We start from the raw sequence: 19,303 nt of genomic DNA, 5'->3' as shown, positions 1-19,303 counted from the left end.
AACTCCAAATCACTGAGATTTTCCATCCACATTGTTCCTACTAACTGGGCTCACAGCCGTGTCTGCAGTCAGAGTCAGGTCTGTGGAAATCAGCCTGCAGCGTTCACTGGACTCACGCGTTTGTATTTATTTCAGCGACTTGACTCAGACCCTGAAGGTCCAGATTTACCAACTGCTGGTCTGAATCTTTTATCTGGACGGAGTAAAGAGAGGATCTGTACAATGTCAGCTGATAAAGATACGTAGACTCAGGACATCTCTCTGTGGTGTAGTTAAGACCAGGAACTCAGTGTCAGCATTTGTGTTTTATTCCAGAGAGGACAAGAAACTGACAGTCGTCTGGCAATAAGAAGCTCCTCAGACCTTTTCACACCACAATGCAGCAACATCTGACCTGAGGTAACCTGCCTTCCAGTGTGCAGCTTCTAACATGTGCTAATGTGTTTGCCTCAGAAGCATTTAGTGGAAAATACTGCTGCAGCTGTGAAACACAAAATTCAAACTGCAGTGTGGCAACTTGGCAGGCGATAAGCCTTCAGACTGGACTGGAGTCTGTTACCAGTTAAAAACTCTCAAACGGACTCGCTGACACCGGAGCGTGATCAGATCTGTGGTCAGATCATCAGACTGGTCCTAATGATTCACGAGCAGCTTATTCCTGGTACCTTTAACGTCGCGGCCCCTCGTCTTGTTTGAGTCTTTGGGCCTGTTGTCGGTCTAAAGGCAGCAGAAATGGCAAATTTGAAAGTTGAAATAAACCCCACAGGCGGCACACACAGACTGGTTGTTGCTTTGACCTCAGTTATCTTTTTTTTTCCCTGAACTCCAACATGATGCATTGATTTGCTCCTCTTCTGAATTCCTTCCTGCTGTGATTTGAAAGCTCTTTTGGCTGAGGACACGACTGCCGACTCCGCTGGCTGTGCAAAAACATGTTTTTCTTAATGATGTAAGACCATAATACTTGTGGGAAATCAATCCTGAATTTCACTCCAAATCCAGACCATGTGGTTTCTGCAGCTGCCCGCAGTCCCTGATCCAGCCAGAGGGTTTGTGCTTTGTCCAGTTAAAGGATGATGCAGTAAACCTCAGAATCAGTTTCATTGCCACTTATTCAAATGGCCCCCTGGGCACAGATGAAGTGTGTTGAATTGAACATATATTTACACATACAAGGAATTTGTCTTGGCATAAGGTGCAAATGCACAATATAAATACAGAGTTGGAATCAGAAAGTTCAAAACAAAATGAAAGTATTACATAAATCTTAAAGTATGTACAGGAAGTATTTAAATAAGAAAGCAGCACTGCAGCGGCGGAAATGAGTTCCCTCCACAGGGTGGCCGGGCTCAGCCTTAGAGACCGGATGAGGAGCTCAGACATCCGGGAGGGGCTCAGGTTCAGGCACCTGGTTAGTACGTCTCCCCGGGGAGTTGTTTTGGGCACGTCTGTCCGAGAAGGCCCCGGGGCAGACCCAGGACACGATGGAGGGATTGTATCTCTCGCCTGGCCTGGGAACGCCTCGGTATCCCCCTGGGACGACACACCTGCTGTCTGAGACTCAGCCCGCCCCCCCCCAATAGGCAAGAACTGTGCAGGAAATACAATGGAAAGAAGAAATTACTCTGTTTTCACTATTGTTCATTTCATTCATTTTTTTCTCTCCCAGTGGCCACAGGAAATGGCCACCAGCACAAAAGGCGTCCATATGATCAGATTTTCCTCTTTTGGGGTACGTTGTCATGTGACAACAACAGAAATGCAGCGGAACCAAGTCTGAAAGGCCAAAGCAAAAGAAGCAGGCAGATGGTTTCTCACTGTGAGGCTGGTCAGAACTTGTGACTGTGTGGCCTTGTTTGAGTTTTGCATGTTTGCAAAGACTTTGTTTTTCCACTTGGTATGCTTCTATGCTATACTTTGTAACTATATGATGTAGTGATGCCATGACATGCTAGAGTGCGAAAGGTGTGATGAGATGTCCTACCGCCTGGATGGACCTCTGTAAAGATGGCTAACGTGCTGCCATCTTGTTCTGGTGATGTCATTTGGAGTCGGAGTCTGTGCAGTAGTGATTAGGAGGTGGAGCTGAGCCAATCAGGAGCAGCACTCAGCTGTCAGTCATGACATCTCAGCCCCTTCTGCAGGATCAAATCACCAGTTTAATCAGAATCACAATCATCTTTATTGCCATGTAAGTGAAGAGATTTCACATTACTAGGAATTTGTCTTAGTGATTGGTGCATACATAAAACATAAGAACGAGTAACATATAATAATAGAATAAAATAAAGTAGAATAAAGTAAAACAAAATAGGATAAAGTAAAATAAATATGGTTCTGGAGGTTCTGGAGCAAACTGATCAGAAACATGAACACTTGAACAAGAAGGCGTGTGGAATGACTGAAGTGATCAATACACAATAAGCTCAGAGAACCACAGAACAAGTTCACAGCTGAAGAATGTCCTCAGTTGTCCTCCCTTAACTGCTGCCTCACACAGGCTGCTGAATGTGGTGGGAGGTGGAGGAGGAGCCTCACAGCAGACTCCCACCGCCATCATGCAGAAACCAGTCTGCAGCTCCCGACACGACTGTGGGGCTCCTGGCTTTGGCTGCAGAGGGAACAGATGCAGCAGCAGACCTGCAAGTGACTCTGAGCGTCTCTTTGAACTTGAGGTGAGTTGTGGATCTACAGAGCAGAAGTACTGATTAAACAAACTTTGTTTCAGGAAGAGACGACTGGTTTTCAGGTTTTGAGGTGTTTTTAAAGGTTTTCATCTTCAGTGAGAGCTGGAGCTTGGAGCTCAGAGCCACTGACAGCAGGGAAGTCAAACTATGGACTGAAAATAAGAAAAAAGGAAAAGATAAAACACCAGATTATTCCTTTAAGTGAGTCAAGAAACACGCTGAAAGGGATTCACAGCCAGTGATGGCAGATCACTCACATCAGAAGTTTAGGTAACATTACATGGAAATACTAAGTACAAATGTGGTGCTTTAATAGTATTTGAGTAAATGTGCTGAGTTACTTTCCACCACTGAGAAAATCTGTTTTGAGGCGCTTTTGTTGTTCATCATTTTGAAACCAAAAGTTTAGCTCAATGCAGCTGCAAACCAGTGGTGGGAATATTCAGACCCTTGACTCCAGTTCTTCATCTTCAGAAGAACTAAAGCTGTCAGAAAACATCATGGAGTAGAAAGTGCAGTATTTCTCTCTGAAATCAGAATCAGAATTCCTTTATTTATCCCTGAGGGGAAATTCGTTTTGCGTACAGACATTGCACTTGCAGTTTCTCTCTTCTTTTTTTTGAATTTCTCAACGAATTTCTCAAAGAAAACGGAAAAATATAAAATAGGATCAGGATTTTAAGATAGATAGACAGATAGATAGAAAACAAAAATAGAAACTAAAATAGGATCAGAACTAAAACAGTATAAAATATAAAATATCAGATATTTACATTTATCTATACATTTCGGAAAAGTATGTCCGTGTGACAGGCAGGAATGATTTCCTGTGTCGCTCTGTGGTGCATCATGGGAGTCAGAGCCTCTGACTGAACGAGCTCCTGTAGCTGATCAGCACATTGTGAAGAGGGTGAGAGGGAAAGTCCATTATTGTCCTTATTTTGGACAACATCGTCCTCTCAGACACCACCGTCAGAGAGTCCAGTTCCTGCCCCACAACATGACTGGAAATAAGTACATCTAAACTGTACTTACTGTACTGTATGTGAATACATGTACTTACCTTCCACCACTTATTTGTCCAGATTTGGAGAGTGTGCACAAAAGCAGGATTTGTTTCTTAAATCTGGCATTTCCTTTGAGGCAGATTTGATTGCATCTTAAAGGGACAGTTCATAAAAATTTTTCCTCTTACCTGTTGTGTCTGTAGGCAGCCTCTTGTCCGTGAGTAGACGCTGGTGATAAGAAAAATCCAACAAGGTCTGTGGATTAACATATGTAGTTTGCATTTGGGCTGAACTGTCCCTTTAATTCCATTGCTCAATAATTCTGTCGTTGAGAAAATTAGATTTCAAACAAAGCTGGCACGTCTGCTTACTGTAGCTTGAATGTCTTGAGCAGATGTTAGACTGGAGCCAAACAGCTGCAGAGCATCTGTTTCCCATTCAGCTTTGTTCCTGAAAACAAAAGAAAGTGTCAGGCTCCAACGGGAAATGAAAATATCTGTGATTAATATCACAGTGTTGAATTATTATAATCACTTGTTTACTTTTATAGTCGACAGTGGACACAAACTACAGGTCAATGTAAAGATGTTTCCACAGCAACACAAAGCGTGCTAAGCCGTGACATCCTGTCTTATCTCACCTCAGTTCCACTAGGTTATATAACTTTTTGTTTCTTTTGAATTTGAGGACTTTATAAGACTCAGCCTCCACCACCCACATATGAATAATATTTTAGTCTGTATAGAAAATAAAATTAGGAACAAACTCCTGTGATGCACATGTTGCAGGAAGAGAGAAGCTAACGAGCCATTCAGAGATGAAGGGAAAAACGATTCTTCTGTTCAGCCTCATCGTTGCAGCGTATTCATGTGGCGTCGCTGCTCAGGGAAGAGGTGGGTATTTACATGGAACACTTGTTTTCCAAATGAGAGGTAAGCCTTTGGTTCATGCTTTGTATTCATGTGGTTTCATTTGCAAAGAACCCCAGAACAGCAAAGTAAATTGAGAGGATGCATTTTAAGATAGATAGACAGATAGATAGAAACTTTACTGATCCCGAGGGAAATTCAATAAATTCATTAATTCAGTTTAAAGAGAAATGACTAACATTACAACATTGTAATTTAACAGACTCTAAAAGAGTAGTGTGGTGCAGCAGAGTATAAATCAACAGAAGGACATGTACTTAGAATTTAAAAAATAACTTCCATGTGTCAGCCGGTGAAGCTGGAGCCATGCAGAGTTGTTGGTTGTTTCATCTTTCATTGGGTTATCACAGGTTGTGACATTATGAACTGTAATTCTACTCAGATACCTGTCTTGGTGCACGTAATGCTGACCGTGTTCTTCCCCTATCCAGTGTGTGAAAATGCCACCCTGGCCGACATTGTCTTCCTAGTCGACGGCTCCGACAGCATTGGTTCTGTTAGCTTTCGGGAAGTCCGAAATTTCCTCTCCAACATGACCAAAGCCCTTGACGTTGGCCCTAACAAAATTCGGATCGGCTTGGCACAGTACAGCAATGAACCTCACAAGGAGTTCCTGCTGAAGGATCACATGGACAAAAAGTCCCTGCTGGATGCAGTAGAAAAATTCCCTTACAGAAAGGGACGCACAGAAACGGGCAAGGCCATCAACTTCCTCCGTACACAGTACTTCACCAAAGAGGCAGGCAGCCGAGCCAACCAACGAGTTCCTCAGATCGCTGTGGTCATCACAGATGGAGACTCTGCGGATGATGTTATAGCACCTGCCCAACTCCTGAGGAAGCATGGAGTCACAGTGTTCGCCATTGGGGTGGGACGGGTCAACCTGAAGCAGCTCGAGTCCATCGCTAACCAGCCTTCAAAGCATTTCTTGTTCAATATCGACAGCTATCAGACTCTGCAGCAGCTGACAGAGGGTCTGCTGCAGACGGTGTGCGTCTCCGTGGAGGATCTGAAGGGGGGTAAGGCTAAGGATTGGAGGAAAAATTATGTTGCTGTCCATTTGTGAATTTTGCTATAAAAATAACTAGCCAAAGTCTATCTTTTGAAATGATCTGCTGATAAGATGTTAGTCTATCAAGATGAGATCATACTGCGTTGTACCTGCTTGTACACATGAAAAAATAGTGATGTGGAGCCCCGTCATCTTTTAGTGGTCAAAACATAAATGTGTATGCATCTCCTTTAAGTTAAAAGGCTCGACTCTTTTGATCCCCCCACATTGACTCTCATGACAGAGACTCAGAGGTCTGGTAGAGAGGCACCAGAAACTCTGGGTGTACTTACTTGATAATTAGACTGTACTCCACTGTGAGAAAATGTAATACTTTTCTGTGTTTGTCCACTTTCAGCTCTGGAGGAGAAGTTTGCAGACATTTTCTTCTTGGTTGACAGTGGCATCGCGCCAGGACAGTTCTCTGAGTTTAAGGGCGAGCTCCAAAAATTGATCAATCAACTAGATGCTCGAGCGTCCACCTACCGTATTGGTTTAGCTCAGTATGGTCAACAGACCTCTGTTCAATTCCATCTCAATACTTTCCAAACTAAACAGGAAACCCTGACTGGTGTCAAGGGTTTCCGCCTGCAACGACAACCCAACGAACCAAGTAACCTGGTCAGTGCTCTGGAGTACGCCAGGACTTCCTTTTTCACCAGTGATATGGGAGGCCGCGCACACAAAGGCTTCAATCAGTTCCTGGTCGTTGTGCCTGCAAGAGACTCGGATGATCCTGTATATATGGTGGCTAATAAGATCAAATCAGAAGGAACAACACTTGCTATAATGAACTCAGGTCAAGCAGGTGCACCAGGCTTAATTGCTAGCCATGAATATGCATTTGATTCTGTCAGAGCAACTCTTTTAATACCTTTAATCAAGGCTGTGAAACAGGAGAACATTACTGAAGGTGAGAAACATCATCTATCATCACTTTGGGCAATGTTGTACATTGGACATTGGATTATTGTTAAAACTGACTCACGCTACATTTTGAAATAACATATTTGTTGAATCAAGTGTTAATTAAGTGTTAAATGTAAAGTTGTTAAAATCATCAACTGTTTTACCATTTTTTTTTATCCTATCCAACTTCACAGCAGCAAATCAGGCACACCATAAGAAACAAGTATGCTGGTGTGCTAGCAAGAAATTGCTCACATTTTAGTGCCTTCATCCTGCAGCATATTTCATGGCTCAAGTTCAAACTGAATTCATTTTTTCCACAGATTGCAAAGGAGCAAATGTGGCAGACATCGTGTTCATCGTTGATGAGTCTGGAAGCATTGGACCCTCCAACTTCCAGCTGATGCGTACTTTCCTGCACTCGACTGTGAGTGGCCTGGATGTCAGTTCAGCTAGAGTTCGAGTAGGCATTGTTACGTACAGCGACGGGCCCACAGCACAATTCTATCTTAACACGTTCAATAACAAGTTCGACATGCTGCGGTTCATCAACATGTTGCCTTACCGTAGAGGCGGTACAAACACTGGAGCGGCCCTCAACTTCACTTTGGATGAAATCTTTGTTGAGGAAAGGGGCCGCAGGAAGGGTGTCCAGCAGGTGGCCATTGTGATCACAGATGGTAAATCCCAGGATGATGTGAAGGAAGCAGCAATCACTCTCCGGCGGGCTGGTGTCACCATTTATGCTGTCGGAATTGAAAATGCCACGGAGACTGAACTGATAGAGATGGCATCTCACCCCCCTTACACATATGTTTTTAATCTAGAGAGTTTCACCTTCCTGAAACCTCTGAAGCAGACCCTGCAGAAAACCCTGTGCAATAACATCATCAATCGAGCCATCACAGACAGTACCAGCAAAACAGACATCAAAGAAGGTTTGAATCAGGTTTTCTGATAGCCATCTTTGGTTACGTGAACACTGACAACTTCCATAAACAGGGAAGATTTGAAAACTGAGAATCAGATGTGTGGACCAGTAAATTATTTTGACCTAAAAATGTTTTAGGTCCCATTGAAAGCCAGAAATCCAAGAAATCGATTTTCCAAGTCAGACTTGGTTGTAAACCAACGTGTCCACCCCAGCAATATGTTTCTGCTATGAGAAAGTAAAATTGTACTTGTTGCCTCTTGAGTAGCCATTCTTTAGATTTAGCCTTTACTCAAACATCTCCCAGGCTTTCAGTGTTCATTTGCTGTGTTCATTGACGTTTCCTCTCTTTGACTACGTTAGTAAAACTAACTGATGTCACTGCTTCTCCTCTCCAGCATGTATACAGAAGGATGAAGCAGACTTCTTCTTCTTGATTGACGACTCAGGAAGCATTGAGCACCTAGACTTTGCTGACATGAAGAAGTTCATCATTGAGTTTCTTCAGACCTTCCGTATTGGGCCACACCATGTCCGCATGGGACTTGCAAAATACGCAGATTCACCAACTTTGGAATTTGACCTGACAGCCCACTCAGATTCTATGAAATTGGAGAAAGCTGTGAAAGCCATTACACATATAGGAGGTGGAACAAAGACAGGAAGTGCACTGTCATTCATGGGACCCCTCTTTGAGAAAGCAATGGTCACTCGTCCCAATGTCCCGGAGTACCTGGTTGTCATCACTGATGGAAAGTCAGCAGATAAAGTCAAAGATCCTGCAGAAAAATTGAGGGCACAGGGTGTTGTTATATATGCTGTTGGGGTCAAAGAGGCCAACGAGACTGAGCTTCGACACATTGCTGGCGACCCCAAGAGGACTTTTTTTGTTAATAATTTTGACGCCCTGAGGTCCATCAACAATAATCTCATCAGAGACATCTGTGCTCCTGACGGTAAGGAATAATGATTTACTTTACTTTGCACAAACCACACAGCATGAGGGGTTAAAAAATGCTAATATTGTTTATTTAGTATCCGCTTTTCGTGGTTCGTGGAACACCATCTCAAAGCTCGAGACCATCGTGAGTTAAATGTCACCAACTTAACAAAGGAGGCAAGTCAAGTGGCTGCATCTAGTTCAGATATGGCTGTGATGATACAAGAGAATATAGAGATCTTATTTCAGAAAAAATATGACAAGACAAGAGATCCTGTTTGAATTTTGCCATGTTCTGTAAGCTAGCTAATACGCTGGACCAACTACGAGGTTTCAGTGAATCTTAAACGAGGTGATGTCACTTATGTGACTGTTGGGTGTGTAGCCTTTCTAAACCAACTTTCACTGTCTGACTTTTCAACAGTTTTATGACTATTCTAAAACTCACTCAATTCAAGATGCTCTGAGTGCATCGGAAGAACCGCCTAACATATTGCTGAGCAATGACTGTAAGGTTATGTTAGCCAGACATTCAGTAATTTGTAGTATGACAAATGGCAGTGACATTTTGAATGAGGTTTTGTCTCTTCGGCTCAGTATAAAGTGTACAAGGTGGAGGTGAAGTGGCCTGACAGAGTTTTCAGAACCTTTTGAAGGTACTAATGTAGTGTTTTTAACATTGACTGGGAAAAGACATGCTTTTAAACAACAAGTTATTTTAAAGTTGAGCTTGTCTTATTGTCTCCAAACAAGAAAAGGGAGGGAAAAGAAGAATGTTAACATTTCTGTGTTTTGTGTCCGCAGCCTGCAAAGACATACTGGGTGATGTCTTTTTCTTAGCTGACAGTTCTGCAAGCATATCCGCAAAAGACTACCAGACAATGAAAGACTTTATGAAATCTGTCATCAGCAAGTCTGCCATTGGGCAGAATGAGGTGCATGTTGGTGCCATGCAGTTCAGCACAAAACAAAATCTGGAGTTCAGCCTCGACAGTTTTTACAACAAAGATCAAATATTTAAAGCCATTGATGATATGGAACAGATGAATGAAGGCACGCTCACTGGACAGGCCATCACGGAGGTGTCAAAGTATTTCGATGCAGCCAGAGGAGGGCGCCCTGATTTGAGGCAGAAGCTGATAGTGATAACACATGGTGAGGCCAAAGATGATGTTATAGGCCCTGCTATGGCTCTGAGAGCCAAGGGAGTAGTGGTCTATGCCATTGGAACGGTGGAGGCCAACACCACCCAGCTGGTAGAGATCAGTGGTTCACTGGACAAGGTCATTAATGAGAGAAACTTTGATGCACTGAAGGACTTGGACAGCCAGGTGGCCTTGAAGCTTTGTGATCCAACAAGAGGTAAGAGACAAGATTATCAAGAGTAGAGACGAGGTACAAGACCAAAAACAGCTCACAGTAACCAGACTATGACTTTGCAAAAGCATTTAGCCATTAGGCTAACCTCGTTTTTGTAGCCTAAATGAATGTGTAGTTCAGATGAGCTTGAAAATGTTTCAGTTTGTTCAACAACATGCAAGGATTACACACCTTAATATCTTTCTTAGTATTTGTGCTAATGGTAACCTAAGAACCACTGGAAATAGTTATTGCATGCTGCATCTCAAAAGTCTGGTCCCTGTAGTAAGGTTGACAAGCTTGAACACTGCCCAAACTCTACTGACAACTAGCCTGGCTGACTACAGGGTGGATTGACGACTAACCTGCCAGCTACTAACATAGAACATGCAAATAAGACAGCTTAGTTGTTTGTGCCAAGCTGGGCTCTAAACTTAATTTTGTACTGAATACACAGAGGTTAAGTGTATTTTATCTTCTCATCCAATTTTATGTTTTCATGAGAACATGTTAACAGCAAATCAGTTCTTCACTGCTAATGCCCCCCCACACACACTCTTTCTCTTTTTTTTTTTTCAACAAGAGTGTAAGAAGACTGAAAGAGCTGACATTATTTTCCTTGTGGACGTTTCTACAACCATCGACGCAACAGAATTTGAAAGCATGCAGAAGTTTATGGAGTCAATGGTGGATCAGTCCACAGTGGGCAAGGACCTGACTCGCTTTGGGGTCATTCTCTACTCCACCAACCCCAAGTCTCATTTTACTTTGAATCAGTATGACTCCAAACAAGGTGTTCTTAAAGCAATAGCTAGCATGGTTCCATCAGGAGGAGACACCTACACAGGCAAGGCCTTGAAATACTCATTACAGTTCTTTGACCCTGAACATGGGGGCCGGAAAGCACTCAAGGTGCCGCAGATTCTCATGGTGATCACAGACGGTGATGCAACTGACCATCACAACCTGCAGGAACCATCTGATGCTCTGCGAAACAGCGGGGTCACCGTCTTCAGTATTGGAGTAAAAGACGCAATCAGGGATCAACTGGAGACCATGGCTGGTGGCGACACATCCAAAGTTTTCTATGTGGACAATTTTGAGGCCCTAGTACCTCTGTACAAGAATATTTCCTCTATCCTCTGCAATTACACTGAGCCAGGTAAGGGTGTGTTATTTGTAGATGTAAAGGTTCATAGTTCCAAATGTGGCCCACGTCTTCTGAACTTTGCTACAAGATTTAATGGGTCATGAGGAGTTCTAGAATGGTTTCTATGAACCAAGTGACATTCACTGTACTATCGAAAATAATGTTATCCTGTAAAGGATGGCAAAGTTAAACAATGTTATTTTTCACAAAACCTTCAAGTAAATACAAAATGAAAAATTCAAAACCTTACGTATATCCACATCCAAGGCCAAAACAAAACCATTAATCACAGTAAAACAGCTGAGAGTGGTGTGTATACATACAGTGATAATTTCATGTCATACTTGTTTGTTGGTAATGTGGACAAATGCCTTTCTTTTGCTTTGCTTTGGCAGCTTGCGAGAAAGAGAAGGCCGACCTGGTCTTTCTGCTCGACCAGTCTAGCAGTATCTCTTTAGAAGATTACTCTATCATGAAAAACTTCACGGCAGAACTAGTGAACGACTTTGACGTCAGTGAAGATTTTGTGCATGTTGGGCTTGCACAGTTCAGTGATAATCCTCAGCATGGGTTTTACCTCAACAAGTACTCCAATGTGGAGGATGTGATCACACATATCCTCAGTTTGGAATACAGCGGTGGAAACACCTATCTCGGACGAGCCTTATATTATATGAAACAGTACTTTGACTTGTCACAAGGCAGCCGCACTGGGCTCTCCAAGAATCTGGTATTGATCACAGATGGTGATTCTCATGATGATGTGGAGGATGCAGCAAATGAACTCAGGGCTGTGGGGGTTGAGATGTTTGCCATCGGTGTTGGAGACGTCCATGATCTGGAACTCTTGCAGATCACTGGCACCCCGGAAAGGCTGTTCAATGTGAAAAACTTCAATGGCTTGGCAAATATTAAGAAAAAGTTCGCCAACACCATCTGTGAATCCAAGCCGCCCACTAGTGAGTCCAAAAATGTGACTTTGCTTCTTTTCCACCATATTCCTCAGTCAGTCTAGGACTGCCAAAGATTATAACATATTTGCCTTTGCTCCAGACTGCAGCATTGATATCGCCATGGGATTTGACATTTCTCGAACCAGAGCTGCTGGTGAGATGCTGGTCAGTGGCCACACCAAGCTCCAGACCTTCCTGCCAGAGATCGCCCATTATGTTTCCTCGGTACAAGGCCTGTGCTGCACTGGCCCTCCCATCAAAACCAACATCGCCTACCGAGTAGCAGATCGTAATGGACGTCCTTTGTATGACTTCAACTTTGAGGACTACAGTGAAGAAGTGGTGAGGGAAGTCATGACGCTGTCTTTGACGGAGCCCACTTACTTCAACACTGCCCTGCTAAAATCCTTTGGGGAGAAGTTCAAGGCCGAGTCCGAAGCTGGTGTGAAGGTGAGTGAAGTCTTACGTACACAAAAGACACGGTCAGTTCAGTTTGCTGAGAGACATTTAGTAAAGATGATGTTTGTCTGTAATTAGACAGTAACTAAAATACATTTTAGTTGGAGCTGGTGTGAGGATCTCATCTCTGCTCTTAGCATTTGTGATAACCTTTTCATAATTAGAGTAGAGTACTGAACTGGAAAGTATGGAGAGAAAGAGCGAGACTGAGATGACATCACCGCCATGTAGTGAGGCTACGCTTTTCAAACCAAAGCACATTGGCATCCAGCACTACATTTGTTCATGGAAAGCTGAAATTTCCGCGAAAGTGAGACATCAAAAAACGTTATTTGTGCTCCTCCGTTTTTATTTCGTCCAATACTGCGGAGAGCCTACATCGTATATGTTTATGATGATATTACGCTCTTCCCTTGTTCTGTTCGGATATTTATCTCTCAGCTGGATGATGATCAGAGTAACGGAGATGAGTTTTCATATCGTGGACTTTAACAATGAAATCAGCATGTGTTAATGTAACTGACTTGGTCCATCAGGTGCTGGTGGTCTTCTCAGACGGACTTGATGAGGACGTGATGAAACTGGAACAGGAATCCGAGCTGCTGCGAGAGTCTGGTAATAACTTCTGTTCATGTCATTTCTTTCTGTGTACAATAATACACCTGATGAGCAGGTGGCACTTTAAACATGGTATCCTAGGCCACCAGTGTATGAATGTGTGTGTGAATGGGTGAATACTGACTCATGTTGTAAAGTGCTTTGAGTGGTCAGTCAGACTAGAAGAGCTTTGTATAAGTACACACCATAAGTACAGTCCATTTATTTGAGGAGATAAGGTGGGTATGAGTTTATGTAGTGTACCACATGTGAATTACAGTGGGCCAGAGCCTACACAATACATCAGATATGTTAAAGCACATTTAAAATACTAAACGTTTGGCAGCCTAGCATCCCCACTTACAGCTTACATCATAGTTTCTGATGTTCTGCTTTATCATAATATCGAGGATTATGTTCTGTAGGTGACCAACCAAGAAACTTGACCAAAAACATGACATCCTTGGCCGGAGGTTTCAGTCAACAAATGAACTGTGTGGCTCGGTCACTGAGTCCAGTGTTTCAAATGGGCTCAGGGGAAGATTACATAGCCAAAGTGAACAAAGGACGACAAGAAGAAAAATCTGGTTTCATTTACATCACAGCAACCCATCAATAATGCTTGGATTACTGTCAGTTCTGCAAATCTGCTCAAGACATCCCTAAGACAAGCATGAAGAAGTTTCTAAATCCTGAGCCACTTACTAACCCTAACAAATGCAGATACTTTATTTAAAATTCACTGTTTAGTTTAATAAATGCCTCATTCTACTATGTTTAACACGTGACAGTAAACCTACAATCTGTTTATGGTCTGCAGGCGTCAGCGCTCTGCTGACGGTGGCTCTGGAGGGAGTGCGTGATCCTGCCCAGCTGCAGATGGTGGAGTTCGGTCGAGGATTCGGCTACAAACTTCCTCTCAGCATCGGCATGCCGACCATCGGCAGCACCGTCCTCAAACAGATTGTGAGTCATTTGTGTTACTGCTAACTGCAGGTAAAACAGCCTCAGGAATCAGCCTGCTTCATCGCACTACGTTGAAAGTCAAAATGTTCCTACATTTTCTGCTTGGGGTGAAGTGTCTGCTATCATAACTATCATATCCTCATCCTCTCACAGTAGTAGTAACAGGGGTTTTATGTGTCTTCGTAGTCTTGTGAATTGTACAGATGGGGAAAATTGCCCACACTTCCAGACAGTCTTCCTCAGAGATTTTTATGTTGTTGCACTCGATTGTTTTCACCAAAAACTACAAATTAACATAAAAAAGGATATTCAAAGTCTGTGTTGGTGATTGTCACGAGGTTTAGATGTTATAAGTGGATTTGAACAGACCAGCGCTGCCATCCATACTGCTGGTACCTTACCGGTTAGGGTTACATACAGTATATGGGCAATGCAAGTAGTAGTAGAAAAAGCACTAAGATTCAGGAGATCTGGATTATCTTCACCTTATGGCTGTCCTGAGTTTAGAAGAACATTCAGAGTCCAGGAGAGATAAAATGATGACTAAAGCTTCAGTGTCAAATATGTTTGCTAATGAACCAGCATCAGATTTTAAGACTGGGTGATTCTTAAGACCTTCTGCTTTTATCTTGACAGAAACTGCATCACTCTGTCACTTGAAGATGATTCCTCAGATTTACACCTCTTATCATGTGATTCACATGTTATTACTGCAACCCCAACTCCAAAAACAAAGATCATTTACTAATCCTTTGACACAACAGTGCAGACAGAACATGTAATATTTGGAATCATCGGTGTCATTGATTTTTGTAAATATCTGCTTATTCTGAGTATCATGTTTGAAACCAGCTGGGGCAGCGGAACATCCCAGCTTTTTTAGAGTCGGGGTTTTACATGTTTGCAGATATAAAAGAAAAGAAATGTCAAGTGTGGACATTTATGCGCTCCATCAGAATGGAAAAATACACCTTCATCATCTCACTTGATTCGTGTGAATTACCTTCTCATTCGTCTCCCTGCAGAACACAGTGTCAGACAGGAAGTGCTGCGGCGTCATGTGCAAATGTTCGGGTCACGAAGGCGTCCGTGGCTCTCGGGGCCCCCTGGGGTCAAAGGTGACTGGAACACACACCCCTCTAAACTTTACACATGATGTCAAGAATGCTTGACAAAACAGGCCTAGTTCGACTTTTGATATTTCAATAGCACTCATCTTATTTTCCATGCACTCCAAGGTTAACCTCAATGTCAACATTTTTCACTGTTAGTGGGGGTAACAGTGTATGAATGAAGGAAAAGCACAAGAGGTCAACAGCCAATAAATTATCTTGACTTGTGTGTGTCTCAAAACAGGGTCGTCCCGGACAGAAGGGTCATCCAGGCTTCCTGGGAGAGGAGGGAGTCGTTGTAAGGCCTTCTTCATTCTGTTTATCAGCACAGAGTTTGCTCACTTCATACCAACTTCAGTCAAGATGGGATGAAACTTGGAGGAGTGATGGAGAACAAAGACAAGAACTTTTGCATGTGTTGAAATAAAGAAAAGAAGAAAATCAGTATAATATAATGTGCTCCTGTCTGTCTGTTTCTTTTACATTTGTTAGCACGTTGCTAAGAGATCGCGCAAACAACCTGAGAGACCAATTGGAAAGAGTGGGCAGAACTCGGTTATTTAGCCGTGCTGAAATCTGAAAGAAGCTGTCAGCTGGTCCAGTTGGTCCAAAACATCAGGTCTCCAGTAAACGCTGCTGTGCTTTGTTCGGTTGTTGCAGGGTGAGCGAGGACCTCCTGGACCACGTGGACCCCAGGGTATCCAGGGCTGTCCTGGAGCCAGAGGACAGAAGGTCCGGAACAATACGGTCATCGCTAGCTGCTAGTTCTGTTTGGACTCTAATATTTGAGAACTTTGGCTTCTTTTGTTAAATTATAGAAAAAGAATTTTTTTTTTTAGAAAAAGAATATTTCTTAAAACAAGTGTAGAGAGGTACAGTTTCAGTTTCATAAAAGTTTAGTATCTTATATAATTTAAAGTTCTCAGTACCACTGATAATGGCCAGACCCACTGACACTCTTAACTACTGCTGATGTTCATTCCCACATTAGACAAAAGAACTCTAATGGTTAATTTTGTCCTGTGAAGTGACACTGAAAAATGTTTATTTGCTAATAATGAATATAAACAGCATGATGTCAGCAGCCCTTCGATGTGGTTGGTGTCTTTTAAGTCCACTGTTTGTGTCTGCAGGGCTACCGCGGAGTCTCGGGCAACAGGGTGAGTTTCTCAGGACTCTTGAAGTCAAAAGTCAGTGAAACCAATGCTGCAAGTCCTGAAGGATGTTTGGACCAACACATAGATTGTAGTTTGGATACAGTCATATTAGGAGGGCGGTGAGATGTGAGACTTGTCTCTCTTCCAATTCTGCAGGGTGAAGATGGAGAAGACGGACTGGAAGGAATCGATGGGGAGCAGGTATGAACGTCGACATCAAAACATCTCAGAAGGCTTTCAACAAGAGCAGGACGGAGCAGCTAATGTTAGCCTAAACGATAAATTAAGTGACAGGTCAGAACGCTGGCTTCCAGTCCTGAACAGCTGGGCTTTTTCTAACTGAGTCGGATGATATGAGAAAACAGTAAATTTGTTTGCAGGGACTGATTGGACCAGATGGACATCGCGGAGAAAGAGGACACCCAGGAAACCCAGTAAGAACACTAAAAACCTGTGGATTTAGGTTTATGGTTTTTTTTTCTTATTTGTTTTGTCTTTTGTGATTTAGGTTGCGTTTTGTGTTATTTGGCGTTATAATTATAGTTAGACAATTTATCCTGAAAATGTAAGAATGAATAAAACTTCATTCACGAATAAATAAATTCTCTGATCATTTAAATTCGTTTGAATAAAGAACATTTTATCCTGGCGTTGATAGGAATAATGTCATTGTTATTGCTGATACTGTTGTTATGTTCACTTAATTATTAGATTTTTTGAAGAGTGTCCTACTGTAATTCAGTGGAATATCCCTTTATCGGTCCACACTTATCAGCTTGTCTCGGTTAAGCTCGGAGGCGCTGACCTCTGAACTGTGGCTGGTTGGTCGGCTGACAGCTTGAACTGTTGTCCTCAGGGTATCCCAGGCATCAGAGGGGAGGCGGGGCCAAAAGGACAGCGAGGACTGAGAGGTGATCCGGTAAGTCCTCGGAGAGAGTCTCCATCTTTCTCTTTATTTCTCCCCAGAGTAGGAGAGGAAGTTCATGTCATCCCCCCCAGATTTCACCCTCATCTGAGAGCCAATCAGAATGAATTCCTCACTGGCTTCCCAATAACTGCATTAACTGGAGCAGACGTCTTCAGGCCCTTTTACATGGTGTGAAGGGTGGTTAATTTGCATTGCAAAAATATATCTAATTAAATAAAATACAGTACATTCAATACACAGTTTGTCTCTGCTGAAATGTACCTGACAACATCTACGTGGCAACAAGTGGGCTCCTCAAATGCTTGCAGGTCATTGGTTAAGAACGGAATTCATCTGAAAGGTTTATATTTCATTTCATCCTTTTTGTTTGATAGGGTGAACCGGGTACTGAAAACATCGTCCCAGGAGCCAAAGGCGACCCTGGGAATCCAGGTTTACCGGTAAGAGACCATCAGACTGCATGTGAAGTCGACTTCAAGTCCTGCCACCCACTGCTGTAAGAAACATCCTTAACCATCAGATCTCATAGTCTACATATTAGTGCCCAGGGCTGGGAATTTCACGCTGCAAAAAAATCTTTAACAAAGCTTTTAATCTGTCATATGTCCTTAACCATATTTTATCAAAGATAGTGTGTTCACTCTTTATCACCACATGTTTAAACCCACAGGGTGCATCTGGGCGGGATGGTCGGGCAGGTGAGAGTGGAATCACTGGAAACCTGGTGAGATTTCTGACCCGCATTTTTATTTCATCATATACAGTATATATATATATATATACACACACACACAGTGTGTCTACATCACTGATATATGTGGCTGATGAATGTAAAGCCAAAATGTTACTGATACAAGAACTGCCATCTTGTTCTGGTGACATCATTTGGAGCCGGAGTCTGTGCAGTAGCAATTGGGAGGCGGAGCTGTGATACTGAGTTCCCACCCATGCACCCATTCGAGCCAATCAGGAGCAGTGCTCAGCTGACAATCATGACATTTCCGAACCTTTTTATTGCATCAAATGACTAATTAAATCCAAACTGGTCAGAAAAATAAACACTTGAACAAACAGCAGTGTGATAAGAACGACCTAAAATGACAAAAACCGTCTTTGAGAAACATTTGTTTGATGTATAATTTGAGTTTTTAGGTTTGCTCATGTCCCATCTGCTAACATGGAGGGGGAGGAGCTTATGAGCTGTACTGCAGCCAGCCACCAGGGGGAGCTCTCATGCAATCTATCTTTATATACAATCAGTAGTCTGTGCACATCTACAACATGTATCTACAGTACATTGTCTTTAGAGATTATCTACATGATAATGAAGATACTCTATGTAGTAGTTATGGCTTGTGGTACAAAGTATTTAAAAAGTACATTTACTTAAGTATAATATTCAGATACTTGTGCTTCGTTATTTCCATTTCATGAAACTTTGTATTTCTATTTCACCACATTAAGGTGTTTTTTCACGGTAATACTTGTGTCTTGCACTCCAGTAAAGTTTGGAATGCAGGACTTTCACTTTCATTGGAGTATTTTTACACTGTGTTGTTGCTTCTTTTGGTTAAGGGTCTTAATTAGGGGTGGGACAAAAAAATAGCATCACAATTTAATCGTGGTCTGTTAATCTTTTCTCTCAGGTTTGAAATGTCCTGTAGACTCTAAACCACTCTACTAGCTGTAACTCACATTACGTTATTTACAATATGAAGTTATGAAGTTTGGAAACAGAAGTAAAAATAAATCCAGACTCGTCAGTCGACTCGCTCCTCCTCAGTCTTCCCCTGCTGAATCTGATAACTTCAGATGGAGCAGCTTTCACTGTGAAGTGGCTGCAGAAATGCTTTTAAAATGCACTTAAAGGTGTATTTGAATGTATGAGTTACAGATTAAAAGCAATTTTTGTTGTTCTCAATTGGTTCAAATATAAAGGATGCATATGGACGACTCTGGGCTGATGCAGGTTGTCGGTTTGTTGGGCGTCTTTAATCCAGTCACATCAGACGGTTTTCACACTCTGGTCTGTGGGTGAATCAGCAGACTGCTGTTGCTGTTACAGTGAATAACCCATTCTGGATTACATTTGACATTCTTTATGTTCTGCTGTTCAGGGTCCGATTGGAAGAAGAGGTTCTACTGGTGAGAAGGTAGGAGAGGAAGTC

At 42.5% G+C, this 19,303-nt stretch overlaps 1 protein-coding gene across 3 annotated transcripts in view; it reads left to right on the top strand.

The window, feature by feature from the left end:
• Positions 1-19,303, top strand: part of LOC124064239 (collagen alpha-6(VI) chain-like) — a 33,134-nt gene that overhangs the window by 876 nt on the left and 12,955 nt on the right. Inside the window, exons 1-23 of one of the 3 annotated variants that reach the window (XM_046398521.1) lie at positions 316-399; positions 2,501-2,675; positions 4,483-4,587; positions 5,055-5,642; positions 6,033-6,587; positions 6,907-7,521; positions 7,913-8,470; positions 9,259-9,816; positions 10,397-10,975; positions 11,359-11,922; positions 12,017-12,366; positions 12,912-12,990; positions 13,793-13,938; positions 14,964-15,056; positions 15,295-15,348; positions 15,711-15,782; positions 16,184-16,210; positions 16,364-16,408; positions 16,588-16,641; positions 17,064-17,126; positions 17,510-17,575; positions 17,806-17,859; positions 19,253-19,288. In XM_046398521.1, the coding sequence (XP_046254477.1) occupies positions 4,512-4,587; positions 5,055-5,642; positions 6,033-6,587; positions 6,907-7,521; positions 7,913-8,470; positions 9,259-9,816; positions 10,397-10,975; positions 11,359-11,922; positions 12,017-12,366; positions 12,912-12,990; positions 13,793-13,938; positions 14,964-15,056; positions 15,295-15,348; positions 15,711-15,782; positions 16,184-16,210; positions 16,364-16,408; positions 16,588-16,641; positions 17,064-17,126; positions 17,510-17,575; positions 17,806-17,859; positions 19,253-19,288 (5,232 nt within the window). In that variant the 5' untranslated portion in view covers positions 316-399; positions 2,501-2,675; positions 4,483-4,511. Of the gene's footprint in view, positions 1-315; positions 400-2,500; positions 2,676-4,482; positions 4,588-5,054; positions 5,643-6,032; positions 6,588-6,906; positions 7,522-7,912; positions 8,471-9,258; positions 9,817-10,396; positions 10,976-11,358; positions 11,923-12,016; positions 12,367-12,911; positions 12,991-13,792; positions 13,939-14,963; positions 15,057-15,294; positions 15,349-15,710; positions 15,783-16,183; positions 16,211-16,363; positions 16,409-16,587; positions 16,642-17,063; positions 17,127-17,509; positions 17,576-17,805; positions 17,860-19,252; positions 19,289-19,303 lie in introns of those variants that run through there. The other 2 variants (XM_046398522.1, XM_046398523.1) reach the window with 2 other exon arrangements.

Source organism: Scatophagus argus, chromosome 9, assembly GCF_020382885.2.
Source record: "Scatophagus argus isolate fScaArg1 chromosome 9, fScaArg1.pri, whole genome shotgun sequence".
NCBI lineage: Eukaryota > Metazoa > Chordata > Actinopteri > Scatophagidae > Scatophagus > Scatophagus argus.
Note: the sequence above shows the minus strand (reverse complement) of the source record. Positions and strands in the feature narration are given on the sequence as shown.